Source organism: Penicillium canescens, assembly GCF_028828765.1.
Source record: "Penicillium canescens strain IBT 15451 chromosome Unknown utg000003l_segment0_segment0, whole genome shotgun sequence".
Taxonomy (NCBI): Eukaryota; Fungi; Ascomycota; class Eurotiomycetes; order Eurotiales; family Aspergillaceae; genus Penicillium; species Penicillium canescens.
In genome coordinates, this window is record NW_026703965.1 from 1,079,635 (window position 1) to 1,095,953 (window position 16,319).

General features: G+C 49.2%; 7 protein-coding genes across 7 annotated transcripts; 5 read left to right on the top strand and 2 right to left on the bottom strand.

Moving 5' to 3' along the window:
• Window positions 1–27: 27 nt before the first annotated feature.
• Window positions 28–3,410, bottom strand: N7446_003892 (putative potassium/sodium P-type ATPase; the record flags this gene model as incomplete). Its single annotated transcript, XM_058512641.1, has 4 exons — window positions 28–2,761; window positions 2,819–2,913; window positions 2,973–3,099; window positions 3,151–3,410. 4 exons carry the CDS (start codon window positions 3,408–3,410, stop codon window positions 28–30), a joined length of 3,216 nt encoding a protein of 1,071 aa, XP_058373970.1.
• A 1,006-nt stretch (window positions 3,411–4,416) lies between these two features.
• Window positions 4,417–5,314, top strand: N7446_003893 (putative exosome complex subunit Rrp46; the record flags this gene model as incomplete). Its single annotated transcript, XM_058512642.1, has 2 exons — window positions 4,417–4,752; window positions 4,808–5,314. 2 exons carry the CDS (start codon window positions 4,417–4,419, stop codon window positions 5,213–5,215), a joined length of 744 nt encoding a protein of 247 aa, XP_058373971.1. The 3' UTR covers window positions 5,216–5,314.
• A 706-nt stretch (window positions 5,315–6,020) lies between these two features.
• N7446_003894 (putative NAD+ kinase Utr1) lies at window positions 6,021–7,850 on the top strand (the record flags this gene model as incomplete). Its single annotated transcript, XM_058512643.1, has 1 exon — window positions 6,021–7,850. The coding sequence occupies one exon, from the start codon at window positions 6,021–6,023 to the stop codon at window positions 7,848–7,850; it is 1,830 nt and encodes a 609-aa protein (XP_058373972.1).
• A 1,865-nt stretch (window positions 7,851–9,715) lies between these two features.
• Window positions 9,716–11,525, top strand: N7446_003895 (putative GABA permease; the record flags this gene model as incomplete). The annotated part of the gene is made up of 5 exons (XM_058512644.1): window positions 9,716–9,800; window positions 9,865–9,925; window positions 9,982–10,214; window positions 10,265–11,107; window positions 11,161–11,525. 5 exons carry the CDS (start codon window positions 9,716–9,718, stop codon window positions 11,523–11,525), a joined length of 1,587 nt encoding a protein of 528 aa, XP_058373973.1.
• Window positions 11,526–13,426: 1,901 nt separating this feature from the next.
• Window positions 13,427–14,028, top strand: N7446_003896 (uncharacterized protein; the record flags this gene model as incomplete). Its single annotated transcript, XM_058512645.1, has 2 exons — window positions 13,427–13,622; window positions 13,673–14,028. The coding sequence occupies 2 exons, from the start codon at window positions 13,427–13,429 to the stop codon at window positions 14,026–14,028; spliced, it is 552 nt and encodes a 183-aa protein (XP_058373974.1).
• A 289-nt stretch (window positions 14,029–14,317) lies between these two features.
• N7446_003897 (GAF domain-containing protein) lies at window positions 14,318–15,164 on the top strand (the record flags this gene model as incomplete). Its single annotated transcript, XM_058512646.1, has 4 exons — window positions 14,318–14,320; window positions 14,419–14,528; window positions 14,599–14,992; window positions 15,054–15,164. 4 exons carry the CDS (start codon window positions 14,318–14,320, stop codon window positions 15,162–15,164), a joined length of 618 nt encoding a protein of 205 aa, XP_058373975.1.
• Window positions 15,165–15,669: 505 nt separating this feature from the next.
• On the bottom strand, window positions 15,670–16,212 carry N7446_003898 (chondroitin AC/alginate lyase; the record flags this gene model as incomplete). The annotated part of the gene is made up of 2 exons (XM_058512647.1): window positions 15,670–15,873; window positions 16,141–16,212. 2 exons carry the CDS (start codon window positions 16,210–16,212, stop codon window positions 15,670–15,672), a joined length of 276 nt encoding a protein of 91 aa, XP_058373976.1.
• Between the last annotated feature and the right edge of the window lie 107 nt (window positions 16,213–16,319).

Consider the following 16,319-nt stretch of genomic DNA (forward strand, 5'->3'; position numbering starts at 1 on the left):
CTAGCTAGCCATGGTAACCATCCATCATCATTTCAACTCGACACTAGCATTAGCACTAGCATTCGCACTCAGCGAGAGGGGCGTCAAAGTAGCCAGACCAGCCCTCATCTCAGCATCTTCCAAGGTAAGAGTAGCATTCTTCCCACTCCCAATCCCAAACGCCCGCTTGACAGCCTTCCAGCTCTCAACACAGACCAGGTAAACAAGCGTACACCCAAAGACAACACCCCACTCCCAAGTTATAGCCTGATGCTTGAAAACAAGCTGGTTAACAACAGGAAGATAGATAACTGGAAATGCAATAACAAATCCAGCCATAACAGCCCAAAACAAGAACCTGTTCTTCCAGACTGTAGGGAAAACAGAAAGAGTCTTTGGATACCGAAGGGGATCCATGTTAAATAAGGAACGAGAAAAGTGTTTCACTTCCCAAGCCGTGACAAGCAGGAGGAAAGTTAGCGTTGCGTATGTAGTTGCCCGAGCACGGAAGACACTATCGCACGTTGGATTATAACCCGAGTTACATCCATCGCCTAGAGATGAAGTGCCTGTGCCAGCGGCGTAGATCACGCAGACAAATGCAACGAGGCACAAGGTGCCCATGAACGTTCCGTATATCATTTTGTCGACTATCAGCTCGCGAGTGAAGACGCCGATGCGGAGGTCGTGGGGTGGTCTGTACATGATATCTGGTTGGGCTTCTTCTAGCCCGAGACCTACAGCTAGAAAGGAGGATGTGACCAGGTTCGCCCAGAGGATCTCGAGTGGAGATAATGGGAAGACTGAGTCTCCGCCTTCATCTTTGAAGGCGAGCGCAATCAAAAGGAGGATGACTTGGGCAATGTTCGAGATGAGCAAATGCATGAGGAACTTTTGGATATTATCAAAAAGCCGCCTTCCCTCCTCAACCGCCTTAACAATAGATGAGAAATTATCATCCGTCAAGACCATATCAGCCGCTTCCTTGGCAACGTCACTTCCATTCTTCCCCATAGCAATACCGACATCTGCTCTTTTGAGTGCAGGGGAGTCATTGACACCATCGCCAGTCATGACACAGAATGCCTCACGCCGATGCATGGCGTCTACCATGCGAACCTTTGTAGCGGGGCTACAGCGGGCAATGACAAGAGGCAGCTCTTCGATAGCGTCGATTTCATCGTCACTCAGTTTATCGAACTCGTCGGCTGCCATTACCAGTCTGCCCGCCTTTACGACAGCTGTTACGCGGTCAAGAATTCCGACTTCTGAGGCGATGGCCGTTGCTGTTTTGATGTGGTCTCCTGTGAGCATGTGTACAGTGATTCCTGCCATTTGGCATCGGCGCACTGCTGCAGCTGTTTCGACTCTAGGGGGATCGTAGAGTCCAACTAGGCCGCCAAAGCGGAGGTTTGACTCGGCTGCATTTCGGGGAGATACTTGAGACATATCCCCTCCGAGAACAGTTTTATACGCAATGCACAGGACACGGAGACCTTCACCTGCCATCCGATCGGCTGTATCTCGAATGGTCTGTCTCTCGCTTTCATCGATATATAGATGAGGGATGATAGTTTCTGGCGCTCCCTTGGTGTATATCTCCATTGCCCTATCTTGGGGATTATTGTAGACAACGGTCATCTTCTTGATAGCCGAATCGAATGGGTATTCTGTGTGCAGTTGAAGTTGACGCCTCTTCATAACAGAGCTCTTCCCAAAATTGAAGCGCAAAGCCAGGACATGAAGCGCAATCTCCGTGGGCTCACCCACTGCACTCCATAACTTGTTATCATGATGAATAGTAGAGAGATTGCAAAGAGAGATCGCTCGCAGGAAGGTATGCAAGGCGGGACGATCCTCAATAGGCCGAGTTGAGTTCCAATCAATTTCATCCAACTGAACAACTCCACTAGTCGGATCAAAGGTATCGGTCGTCTGGCTTACGGTCAAAGTCCCAGCACCAGGAATCCAAGCCGAGCGGGCAATCATCTTGCCTTGCGTCAATGTTCCAGTCTTGTCAGAGCAGATGTTTGTGACACCACCGACTGCCTCAAGACATTGAAGTTTGCGCACGATGACATTCCCTCTTGCCATAGCCTTTGTACCCACAGCAATGGTGATGGTAAGAACGGCAATCAACGACTCTGGAATGACCGCTACAGCAACACAAATGCCGTAGATGAGAACCTCGCCTTGGACATGCCACTTGTTGGCCGAGAAAACGATTATGGCCAATAGAATTGCCAGTGCGAAGAGTAGAAGTGCAAATTTGCTCAGCTTCACTTGCAGCGGTGTACCAACCAACCCCAAGATATTCATAAAGAACAACTTGACCCGTTTCCACACACGACCAAAAGGACCCGAATCACCAAGATCAGACTCTGTCTGTAGCAACTGGGCAATCTTCCCGACTTCGGTGTTCATGCCGATCGCCGTGACAATTCCCATTGCTCGACCCTGTGTGGTACTACAGCCCGAATAGGCCATATTGGTCCGATCACCAATGGGGATATCACGGGAGGTGAGAGTGAGTTGGGGAGTTTTGAGAATTGGGAGTGATTCACCGGTGAGAAGCGCCTCGTCCATTGAAGCATTCATGCCGTCGAATAGTCGGAGATCGGCGGGGACGATGTCGCCAACGGCTAGTTGCACGACATCTCCCAGGACGAGAGATTCGGCTTTGACAGAGGCGATTCGACCGTCTCGGATGACTTTGCATATTGGAGCGGAGAGACGATGTAGTGAGAGGATTGTCTTTTCGGCTCTGTAGTCTTGGATGAAGCTGTAGAGTGGTTGTTAATATAATTAACATATGATAAACGAAACACCAGGTTCTTACCCTACGATGATGTTTAGGAGAATCACTGCAGTGATAACACCGCCCTCTATGTAATCATCGATTCCAAAGGAGAGGGCCATGGTGATTAAAAGGACCTTGATCTGTGTCAGCATTCATTGCCTTTGATGGTGATATGCAGTATTGAGGCACGTACTAGAGTCAGACTGTTGGACACCTGTCTTAGCAGTATCCCCCAGACGGAGACACTCTCCATTTCACGCACGGTATTCGGACCATCGCGCTCGAGGCGGGATGCCGCTTCTGAATCAGAGATACCATTTCTATTTCACTCGTTAGCAATGCTTGTGTTTGTAGGTGCTGGGCCAACATACCGAAGGTCAGTCTTGAGGAGAGTAGCGAGCTCAGATGGATTTATGAGGTGGGCACTCTGATCGGAGCCCTCTCTAGTAGGGGGTAGATCGACCGGCGCGGGATGATCACTTTTATGCGATATAGATTTCTCATCGGTAGCACAGGGCCTAATATCTAGGGTGCTGGCAACATTGGGTTTGGAGCTGGGTTCCGTATAACCACATATAGGAGGCTCCGTCGATTCCTCGACATCGAGAGTAGACTCTACGTTCACGCCCATTCAATAGAAGAGAGGGGAAAAGGAAGAAGGGGCAATGGGATAGATGCTTAAATCCAAGATTGCTTGTCACCCTGATGACTACCCAGGTCAGAGGAACGGACTGTCTTCAAAAGGGAAGAATCAAAAATGAGAAGAAGGTAGGTAGAACCTGGAAGAGGCTTTTGGGCGTGGCTTTTGTAGGGAATTAGTGCCAAACATCGGCATATGGCCAGCTTCCTGTTGTATCAGAAGAGGGGATACCCCAGTGAGTGGGGGTGTAATCATCTCATGAGGCAACGATGTCATTGGGGCAACCCATACAGGTAAACTCTTGGCTCTTGGGACCCTTGGCGATAGCTGCTCACGATCCTGGTTTGTAGTCCAGTCGGATCTTGGGGTATGGCTGAGCTGTAGTGGGATTGGATGGTTTACCAGTCCGGGGTTAAGCCACAATTTCATTGGTTTCTCGGCAGTCGTGGCGTTCTATTCCTAGATCGGTGACGCTGGCGACGGCGACGGCGACGGCTTCTCGGATTCCGGCAGTACTTTGAATTCAATAGTGTTAGATCAAATGGATCGAACTGGAACGAACAACACGTCTGTTGTTGAAAAGCGTGGCTGTAAACCAGACTGTATTAGCACAGCCGGGCCTGGGCATTCCAAGAGTTCGGCATCTTAGGACTGACACGTCCATTTGTCGGGGGCGACCTATAGGAATCGTAGGCGTTTAGGCTGATAACCGGGTTAACTTTGGCTTAGACTGATATACTGGTGGAGTAGTAGGTAAGAAGGTACATATTGAGAGAAAAGAATAGAAAAACAGAATACAAAGTAGATCATAGCATTTGGTTACAAGTAGAAGATACTGCGAAGTATGGGGTGGGCCCTCCATCAACAAAGTACCCAGTACAACCTCCCACAGCCAATCAAAACGGGCCGGCGATAAAAACTTGCGGGAAGCTTCAACTCTTCCAGGCGAACAGCAGAACAGAACAACAGCTTCTCACTTCGCCATTCCCGTTTCAAGATGGTCGGTCCAACAGCATCCCTCTCGCAATTAAATCGTGCCGATGGTTCGGCGTCATACACATGCCCCGCTACGGGTTACAATATCCTGGGTGCCGTCAATGCCCCCGTCGAGCTCCCAGGACGCCGTGACGCATTGAAGCCCGAGGAAGCAACCGTGGAGGTGTTTGTCAAACCTGGTACTACCACTGCTGGTGTCGGAGAGAGATATATCGAAGGAATCCTGCGCTCTGTGTTGAGCAAGGTGGTTCTGGGCCGTGAGAAAGGATTCCCTCGTCGTGGTGTTGTCCTCACTCTGGCCATCGTTGGAGGCGAAAACATTGAACGCGGTGACTCAGTGAGTATTTTCATTCTCTTCTCGCTGCACTGGCCCATCAAACTAACCTATCCAGTACCTTACCATCCTCCCAGCTCTTTTGCACGCTGGCTTGCTCGCCATGATGTCCGCCTCGGTTCCTTTGTCGATGACCTTTGCCGCGACTCTTCTCGGTGTAACAAAGTCTGGTGACATTGTGCGTGACCCCTCCCCGACCGCCGCCAAAGCCGCCGTGTCCCTCCACGTCTTTGCGATCTCCTCCAAGAGCCACCTTCTCCTCAACGAAAGCGAAGGCCGATTCGACTTTGACACGTGGGAGCTGGCCCGCCAACACGCTCTCTCCATCTGTCAGGGTGCCTCTGACAGCTCCGACGGCGATGTCACTATGGGCGGAGGAAAGGACGGCAGCCTGAATGGTTTCATCCGGGAGGCAGTGGAGGACCAGATCTACAGTGACTACGCCTACAAACTTGACTCGATCTGAGCACAGCAATACACGGAGAGTTACAAGTGATATGGGCCGAGAGTGCAACACCCTTGTCCCTGAGCTGCTGTCACACCTGGTCCCTTTCTTTCCACACACACCTTTTTTCCTAGGGATTTCACTACGTTTCCCGCTCACCTAGGGTGCGACAGTGCCACCCACTAGGTGCCTGAGTATGACACCCGATTGAGGCACCATCACCTGACTGTCGCTGCATATACAACACGCTTTGCCTGCCACAAGCGACAGCCCTGCAGAGACTTGTTTCGCTCCCCGGATCCTCGTAGTCCGAAATGGCTATGGTTAGCCTCTTGGTGACCACTCGGTTACGTCGTTATGGTGGGGGATGGAGCGGTGAATGGAAAAAGGTATGCTAGATCGCAGGTGAGCGATTTACGGGGATTATCGAGGCTCTAGCATACGTGTAAAGTGAGCAGAATAACGAACCAATATCCAACGTCCGGATTGACGTAGTTAGAGAGATAATTATAAACGTCAGCATCTGAGCGCACATGGCTGCATACTGCATAGGCGAGAATACTGTAGTTCGACTATTGCGGGAAAATGATTAATTGTCATCCACAAATTTCTTTGTCTGGGGAACTTTATCTTGCTCCAATAACTTCTTCGCATTTCCCTCCCTTTTAATCCCATCTGCAGTTTATCCGGGCGCATCCTTGTCATCTTACAGACACAGAGTGGAAGACGCTAGAACCCCCATCTCTGACCCACGACAGATCTCGAGACGTCGGATCCGCAATCCCCGTTACATCCGAGTCACCCTTGATTACTCTTGATCTTTCTTATGGCGAGCCGCGATATCCCTCGGTCTGACAATTCATCTCACTCCTCGTGCTCCCCAGTTGGTGCGGCACTGCTCCGCGACTATGCCCTCCATATAGAACCCTCCCAAACCCACACCGAGATTCACGACTCCCCTCACGCCAGCACTCTCTCCCTCCAGAAGACTGAGCCGATTCAAGAAGAAGGCTTGTCGCTGCCTCTGACGCTACGGCCCCTCCAAAAGTCCGTTTCTCAGCCTCGGTCTCAGAAAGCGCTCTCGACGGATTGCATCCCGCGACAGACCATTTTGAAAGCCCTGGCCTCGCGATCCTCGATCGTCACCAATAATCCCAACACCATGTCGGCGAGTTCGTGGTCGAATTTGCTCAATAAGTCCACCCAGGCTTCCCCGCCTTCTGACGACCGGCAGCGCCGGGGCAGCAATGCCTCCCAAAACCTCTCCACAGCACTTTCCAACCTACAATTAAGCGGATACCTCGATAGATCACCGGCAACTGCACGATTAGTATTGCAGTCGCCATGTTATTTCCACCAGCGTTTCGACGACGCTGTCAATATAAAGAAGGTGCTAGAGGAAATTGCCGATGATGAGTGGCTGTCCCACTCACGGCTAGTTCAGACAGCAACTGGAGTACGCGAGGTTTCCAAGCAGCTCCAACGCCGGCCGATCAAACGCGCCGTGCGAAATGTCATGATTGTCACCAAGGCTCGGGATAACAGCCTGGTGCATTTGACTCGGGAAGTTGCTGAGTGGCTGCTTTCAACACCAAGATATGGGAACAAACAAGGAGTCAATGTCTATGTTGATGCGAAGTTGCGGAATTCCAAGCGCTTCGACGCACCGGCGCTCTTGCAAAAAGACCCGATGTTTGCGCAGATGCTGCATTTCTGGACACCAGATCTTTGCTGGACATCGCCGGATAAATTTGACTTGGTCTTGACTCTAGGTGGTGATGGCACTGTTCTCTTCACTTCCTGGCTCTTCCAGCGCGTTGTACCGCCTGTGCTCTGCTTCTCATTGGGCAGCCTCGGCTTCCTCACAAACTTCGAATTCTCCAATTATAAATCACAACTGAATGGTGTCATGGGTGATGTGGGCATGCGCGTCAACCTGCGCATGCGATTCACATGCACCGTCTTCCGAAAGGACCGGAGTAAAGGCGCAGAGGCAGGTGCGGTCGAGGAAGGCGAGCAGTTCGAAGTTTTGAACGAGCTCGTCATCGACCGTGGCCCTTCCCCCTACGTCTCGAATCTAGAGCTATATGCCGACGATGAGCTTCTGACCGTCGTGCAAGCAGACGGCTGTATTTTCTCCACCCCGACCGGCTCAACAGCATACTCCCTCTCAGCCGGCGGCTCTCTCATGCACCCTTCTATCCCCGGCATTCTCCTGACACCAATCTGTCCCCACACCCTCTCCTTCCGCCCAATGGTGCTCTCAGACTCCCATCTTCTCCGCATCGCAGTCCCCAACACCTCCCGGTCCACCGCCTATTGCTCCTTCGACGGCAAGGGCCGCGTCGAACTCCGCCAAGGTGACTGTGTCACCGTCGAAGCAAGCCAGTACCCCTTCCCAACCGTTGTCTCCAACAACAACGAATGGTTCTCAAGCGTCCAACGCGCCCTGCGCTGGAACACCCGTGGTGCAATCCAAAAAGGCTGGGATGGCGATGGCGCCGACCTCAACTGTGACCCCAACGAAGACGAAGAATGGGATATCGACACAGACGCCGGCATCAACGGTACAGATAGCGGTATCGGTCCCAGCGAAGATGGAGATGCATTGTCGCCCAACCCCATGCGTCGGCAAATGAGCTTGCTCAATATGTGATCTCCGAAGTGCATGTTAGCGATTTCTGATTTCTTGTTGCTCTATACCTTTTTACTTGTTTTTTGTTCCGGAATAGCTCATCTCTTATTCCCTTGCCATCTGTCACTATCAGCGTCACACGATCTGCTTGGCGTTCGGCTCGCATTGTATCTATCTTTTTCGCTTTTGACAGGCCTGGTGCCTGGGCTGAATCATGTCTCCTTTTTTCCTTTTTTTTTTTTTTTTTTTTTTTTTATGTGAACATCTTGTCAATAGATTATGAAATGTTGCCTCTACAGCTGATAGAGCGCTTCGGCGGGTTGCTTTGGTTGATTTTCTGCGAGAATTTTCATTTTATTTCGGGTTGTATGAAGTTATATCTTAGCTTTGGAACTATTTATTTTCAAGGCTTGTCTATTATATTGACTAAAGGGCTCATCCTCCTTGCGGTTATACGAATAGTGCTGTTTCGCGGAATGTATATTTCAGCCTCTACTATATATGACCTTACAGCGTTTCTGTCATCACATTTGCAATCAAAATACTGTCAAATGCACAACTGTCGTTTTGAGTAAGGATACACACCTCTTGGTCCATATACTCGAATTACGAAATAAGAGACACCCACACACCAGCGAGGATCTGCATGTCGCTAGCAACAGTCTATTTCCTTTCATCATTGACATTGAGGCTACCCCGTATTAGCTTTAGAATTGAGATGTCTGATATTAATCTTGGTGTCTAATTTGTCACGATATTTTCTCTCTCCGCCATACAGTTATAGGCTATAAGTCATTTCAAACCTCACCTCTATATAATCTACGTGATTAACCTACCATTTTAAACCAGATAAAAATGGACAAAAAAGAGGTGAAGAAAGAGAGGCCAAAGTAGGGCAAAAATAATACATGAAACAGTATACTTGCTTTGAGGCTTTCGCGTAGAGACTGCTTAATACTTCACCAGTGGCACTGTATACATATATTCGACACCTTGTATTTTACGATATAGGGAGCATATATGTCAGTGGTGCAATCCTTCAACTACTTACAGAATTCAATTGAACCATGAAGAGACCTTTTCGAGCCCCACTATATCCCTATACTGGCTGCTGGAAGTTGTTCGGGTCGTGTCAACACGCCCTAAAGGGTGCGTGTGACACTTGTCAATATCTGGGTCTGAACGGGGCTCCGAAGAGCAAGCATACCAAGCTATGCCCAGAGGAGAAAGTGGGAAATAAGGTTATCATGTTGTGTGTCACAGTTGGAAAGAAGTCAGCTTCATACAGTGTAGGCAACTTCAAGGACTGGGTTTGAAATGCGTCTTGAATGCTATCTTCTAAACCACCTACAATCGCATTATAAACTTCAACATCAGTTTAGAAAGCCCTCACCAACTACGGAGTATGTCGTAGAGAAAAGCAAATTTCGGCAGGAACGTAGCGTCAAGGCCCAAGCACCGGCCTTAGGAAGCTTCCACCGGGCCGACAAGAAGTGATATTATCTCCTTAAGAATAATGAACATTATAAATCTATAGATAAAATAGCGATACCAATCCATATGACACAAAGCAATTCTCCTCGAATTGCCCAATAGCGTAGAAGTGACTGTCTTATCTGCAGTCTCTATAGGTTCCCCCGCAACAAAGCCGAATCTTTGGTTGTCGGTCCCGGTTGGTAAGTAAGAGCCGGCCCCACAGCCATCGCGCGGACCTTCTCAATAGGGAAACCCTAACAGAATATCTATTATCACGCTGTTAGCTGGTTTGGCCACTCCGGGGTGACAAAGTATGGGGAAAGCGGATGTTACCGAGGGGTATAAGATGTATCGCCTACCCCTTGCTAGGCAGCATTTGCCTGAACTGGATCACTGTTCTTGCTGCAACCATGACGACTATAGAAGATGACCCGAAGGTGTTTCAAGGCACGCCTAATGAAGATGCGCGCCTTGAGAATTTGGGATATGAGCAAGGTCAGTCTACCCAGGTTACTACTCGTTGAAAGTTACCCAATAGGCCGCTAATATGTTATTGCAGAGCTCAAGAGATCTTTTGGTCTGATTAGTATGATTGGCTTTAGTTTCAGTGTGGTAACATCGTGAGTATCGAAACATTTTGCTATATCGCTTCTGATTTGTATTGACAACATTCAAGATGGACTGCACTGAGTGGTGTTTTTATCGTCGGCGTGACCTCCGGCGGTCCTCCTGTTATGATTTTCAGTTTTATCGGTGTCAGCTTGTTGACACTGGCCGTCGCAATTCCTATGGCAGAGATGTGCTCGATGTATCCAGTGGCCGGTGGTCAATACTCATGGGTTGCGGCTCTGGCTCCTCCAAGTATAGCTCGAGGTCTTTCCTATGTGACTGGATGGTTCATGTTGATTGGTACTTATTCCGATGCTGTTGCTCCCTGGCATTTACTAATATCGGTATAGGTCTGTTGGCCATGGGTGCCACCAATAACTCCATTGCCTCCAATTTCGTTCTCGGAATGGCCAACCTTATATTCCCCGAATTCGAAATTCAAAGATGGCAAACCGTTTTAGTTGCCTACCTTGTCGCATTCCTTTCAGCGGCTGTCAACCTCTGGGGCTCACATTTACTCCACCGAATCTCGAAAGCAATTTTGATTTGGAACGTCGCATCGTTCGTTATCGTTACAGCCACGATCCTTGCCACAAACGACCACAAGCAGCCCGCATCCTTTGTATTCCAAGACTTCCAGAACGGCACCGGTTTCGGAACTGGCATGGCCGCCATTGTTGGTGTTTTACAGGCCTGCTTCGGCATGTGCTGCTATGACGCCCCGTCACATATGACAGAAGAAATGAAATCTGCCTCGAAAGAGGCACCCAAGGCTATAGTTCTCGCCGTTGTCCTTGGCGCAGTCACTGGATTTATTTTCCTTATCTCTCTTTGCTTCTGCATCGGTGATATCGAGTCAACGGCTGGCACGAGCACTGGTGTACCCGTGATTCAGATCATCTACGATTCCACTGGGAACAAGGCTGCCACTGTTATCTTGTCAAGCTTGATCTCGGTCATTGTGATTGTGGCTGGAAACAACATTCTTGCTGAAGGATCGCGTGCTGCGTATGCCTTTGCAAGAGACAATGGCCTGCCCTTTTCCAAGTTCTTCAGCAAGGTCGAAAGCAAGACCCACGTTCCTGTGAACGCTGTGCTCCTTACTCTTGCTGTGCAGCTTGCGCTCGGTGCTATTGAGTTTGGCACAACCACTGGATTCCAGACTGTCATTGCTATCTCAACGGAAGGCTTTTGTAAGTTACTTTCTTCCCTTCTTTCGGCACCTTCACTAATCTGTCGTCATCAGACCTATCATACGCAATGGCACTTATCAGTCGCCTGGCTGGATACTTCTCCGGTCATGTAACGAAGCTTGACGGCCCCTACTCTTTTTCGGTACCAGTCTCCATCGCCCTCAACATTATCGGACTCTTGTTCCTTCTATTTGCAGCTATCACCTTTAACTTCCCGAGCACAAATCCTGTCGATCAACAATCCATGAATTATACCAGTGCTGCTGTTGGCGTCGTTGGCGTCATTAGCCTCATCACCTGGCTTACTACAGGACGAAAACAATTTTCTGGCCCTGGTGGTGTGAGCTTTTTAAGTGGACAGAACACAGCACAAGATATCACCGGAGCAGATGTGCCAGCGGCTGAGAAGAAAAGTTGATTAGATGTTTCATGAAAAAAACTCATGTACTTGTATATAAATTTCTGTATTCGAGCCGTGTGTCTATGTCATTGATATTTATTGGAAAGATATCGAATCTGAAATAGACTGTTGCATTATTTCGTGCTATACTCTAAGACAACGATTTCTTTTCTGTTCATGATGCAATAAATCGATTTCATTTATTCAATTCCTATTACGTCTTTAATTCCCACATTCGAAACCTGCATGTAAATGGTGTTGGTCAGTTGTTGACATTGTTCCGAGATCAAGCTGTGCTCCCCATAGGTGGGATGGTTGAGCCCCAAGACTATGATACAACCCTCAAGGACAGCCGGAAACCAAATAGATCTTCACCCGAAGAATAATATAGTGAAACCAGAGCTGTTCCCATGCTAGATCCTGCGACACAGATCATGAGCTTTCGTCATTTCCATGTTTCCATTTCGCCCCTCCTTCTCTTTTCTTTTTCCCATGTGTGACTTGATGACCTCAGAGACCTTGGATCTCGTGTAATATAATAATGAAGGCATCATGCTGATTGGACGCATAACGGCCTGTGATAAGAGACCTCAGCCCAAAATTATTGTTACTAGTACGAGTTGACGTAGAATGTAAACTACGATTGTAAGGCTGATTAGAACACGTCATACCTGGGTTGTACAGTTGGATCTTATACTAATCCCTGTGAAAATGATCGCTTCATATTACTACAATGTCTGTTTTCCCTGGTGGACGCAAGCCCTCCGCCAAGCGCACAGCCGACAGGCTACACCTTGCCCACATTAAATGAGCACTTCGTTCTACATGTCGGGGATAGACGTGCGCGCCTTGGTCGCAGCGTCATTTCTTCTAACCGAGTTGCTTTCTAAGGGAGCAAATCCATGGACTTAGCGTATAATGCAGGTAATTCCTTAGCTTAGCACGTCCATATACCCCAAGGAAGGTCAGGGACACAGACTTCGCCCGCATCCACGGACGTTAAATACAACAACGATAACAGCAACGACTGTATTGGTCATAAGATTGGGAATAGACCACGTTACTCATAGTAGAACCTCGACGATCCTGAGATTCATGTGTCATATCTACGTGTGCCGAAGCAATATCGACTTCCCCATACTCTATCTCGCAGATCGTGTAACCCAATGTCATGTTCAGCTTCAACTCTATTGAACATTAAATCATACATTTACTGTAATCTGAAAGATTGGGTACTCATTCTGGGACATCCTAGGGTATCAACTTCGTGTGAGCCCTCACAATACAAACCTTCGCAAGGGACGGACAGAGCCGGCATGCAAGATGACGCCTACCGCCATTCCCTCGCTTCGATGGACCTCTAAGCAAAATCGACAGATCAACAGCATACAGGGATATGGCACACCTAACTGGCGGTCAGAATCTGCGATCAGCCCCCACCTCCCAGCCTCGCCAAATCAGGACTGAGCCCTCACCCCCACTGACAACACTAGATCAACATTAGATCTCACAGTCGGCGTATTCGGGTTCGTCAAGAGAGGCGGTATGGTGTGCCAGCTCGCCAATCATACTGACTCCCCAGATAGATTCGTGTCTATTTCCGATCACTGGCAGGACATCGTGAGACGCTTAGATGGTTTGGTCTCTGTCTATCCGATAAATGGGACATGACGACGATAAATACCAAGTGTTTCTGTGGGATCGACGATGCAAGAGATATGGGGAGTTCGTGCTGTTAAAAGTTTCTGCGGTGCAACGTGCGTTTAGATAGCCAATTGGGGCTTGTTCGTGGGGCTGGGCAGGGTTGAGAGGCTAGATTTATCTTAAGATCATTTTCTTTATATTAAGGTAGTGAAAAGCGAAGCTATACCCCATAGTCTCCAAAGTACTCCGTTACCGTACTCGATTTCACATACACCATGATCGCCAGTTTCTTGTTCGGTAGTGCGGTGGCCTATAACCTCGTCATGATTATTTATCGTCTTCATTTCCATTCACTCAGTCGATTTCCTGGTCCTCGACTCGCTGCTGCGACTGGGCTATACGAGATCTACTTTTCAGCCTGGGGTCCTGGGTTCTTTGAGAATGAGATCGACCAACTGCACCAGAAATATGGTCAGTATACTACATCGGTACCATGAGAACTCCAATCTGACGCTTTCTAGGTCCGGTGGTTCGCATTACTCCCGATGAGGTCCATGTCCAAGAGCCATTCAACTCTGTTAACTATGCCGACAGCTGGATCAAGGGCACGCGAGCTTTGGAGTCTGGTCGTCCTTTGCGACATACCCATTTCCAAATCAGGAAGCGGTCCATATCTCGAGTTCGGTCTTTGATCCGGGTGGAGGTCAATCAGATCATCAGTGGTCTGATCGAGAAGCACCAGGTGCATAAGGTGTATAGTGCGAGACTTCCACCATTCATTCCACTCTCGCGTGCCCATAATCCAGTCAGAGGCGATGTGGAGGACGATGTTCCAGTCTCAGATATTCTCTCAACGTCTGGTACTCGGGGTAATTGAGTCCATAGAGTTCCACCCCCGCACATTTGACGAGAAAAAGTCGGAGGTTTGAAGCCACCCGTTGATGTTGTCCCTCATTTCCAGTCCTCTACATTCCGACCTTTGAGTATAAGTGTGAGGCATCTCGCAGAACCAAACAGAACGCCCCCAAGTGAACATTGAGTGATTACAAAGGAAGGTCTGGAAAGTTCGGCTCGGCTTCTTTGACGAGCCCCGCCTAAACGCCTCATTTTTATGCCTGGACACGCGATCGCACTCTCTCCTCCTCTCCTCACTGCTATATTCAATCATGGTATGTTTACCTGATCGCTTCGATCCCCAGAGCTGCACTCTGATCCCCCGGTCCTTTGCAATGGTCTCTCGAACCAAGACTAACCCAATCGCAAACAGCCTCACGCCGACTCCTCCTACTTCGCGCCAGGCCTAAGCAAGGCTGACGTCTACACACAACTCCTGGAGCAAACACAAGGTCTACTGGACGGCCAACGGAATTGGGTCAGGTGAGTGACGCGCGATCGCTCCGCCGCAAGCAATGCGACTACACCAGAACCCTACTAACACACCACCCAGCAACCTCTCCAACGTCGCATCCCTCCTCTGGCACGCCTACGCCTCCATCCCGGCGCCCTCCTCCTCTGTCAACTGGGCCGGCTTCTACGTCCGCGATGATAAATTCCCCGCCCTGGCTTCGCCCGTCTCGTCCCCGCCATTGTCAGGAGCGCCCGGCACTGGCGTGACCATCTCGACCACATACTCCTCATCGGAGAACCAGATTCTGCTCCTAGGCCCCTTCATGGGTAAGCCTGCTTGCCAGGAGATTCGCTTTGGGAGGGGTGTGTGTGGCACCGCCGCTGCAAAGGGGGAGACTGTTGTTGTGCCGGATGTGCTTAAGTTCCCTGGGCATATTGCATGCGACGCTGAGAGTCGGAGTGAGATTGTTGTGCCGATTTTGGTTCGGGGAGAGGTTCGTTCTTGTTGCCTGGTGGTTTGTTGTGGGTCATGGGTGCTAACTTGCGTTTTCGCAGACTGTCGCTATTATTGACATCGATTGCACCGAGCCCTCCGGCTTTGACGAGGAAGATAAAAAGTACCTTGAGCAGCTGGCTACTTTCTTGAGCGACAACTGCGATTGGTAAAAACACCATGTTTCTATAATGGTTATGACAGATACGGTCTTGGATAAAAAAGTCGTTTATTATAGGACTGCGGATTTTGCTTGCTGTTGATCCTTTACGCGCAAAAGTTTCGGGATTTCTTTCTACACAGGGACCTGCTACTGCCACAGGATCTTGTGTATATCCCTTTCATGTATACATACTTTTTCTTTTCTTTGAATAAAGGGCTTTCCAACGCGATAATCCCACTCAAGCTGGATTCTGCGTGTGCGACAACGACTCAAATGCTACAAACGATCCATTAGTCCCGACAGGTCGTTTCTCCAACGTTCAGTTTCGTGTTTCGGGCATATTAATCCCCATCCGGAGTGACAGGGCATTGAACCCAACCTCGGTCACAGGTATAACAGTCAGATCCAACTTCCCCCAACAAAGCCAAGAAGGCACCGCCTCGCCATTGGAAAACTGCGCCTGGAATTCAAGTCCATAGCGGAGTCGCGTCCCAATCTCAGCTTTATACAGATCATCACCCTGGATCCGTGCCGTATACAATGTGCGAAATGGACGCTAGCGAGTGTCCAGTATGCTCAAGGTCCCGACATGTCTCCTGCGCCTGCTCATTCCCCCTAAAAGTATCCTGATCGAACCAGTATTCAACGATTGCATCGTGGGATGAACTCTCCCCACGCGCTGCAACGGGGTACTCGCCATCACTAGTCGTATAAATCGTCTAGGAACACGAGCCTTGAACAACCCACTGCATGCTGGTAACTGTCAGCATTCTCGAGGAAAACAGCCATACCTATGGCTGCTTCATTCATCGTCGCCATTGACACAGCCAAGTCAGCCCTTATCCAATATCATACGCATCTTCTTCGCTTACCCCCGTTGTTCGGCACTCAGAATGTTATTTTTCACTGGGGTCAGAATGGTATCAGCGTTGTTGAGAACAATGACTTGACCATTAGGGCAATCTAAATGGCCACGCCACACATACTGTAGTCATGTTGACAGCAGTTAGTGTGGCGCTTTCTCGCATATTGAATGCAATGTTGAACACGACAGTCATGCTTGCATATGCCAATATACATGATATTTCTAAGCACTGATAGGGCCGTCTTGTCCCAAGATAATGCCAGCTTCTTTAGAAGACTGAGATTGACTGTACATATATCG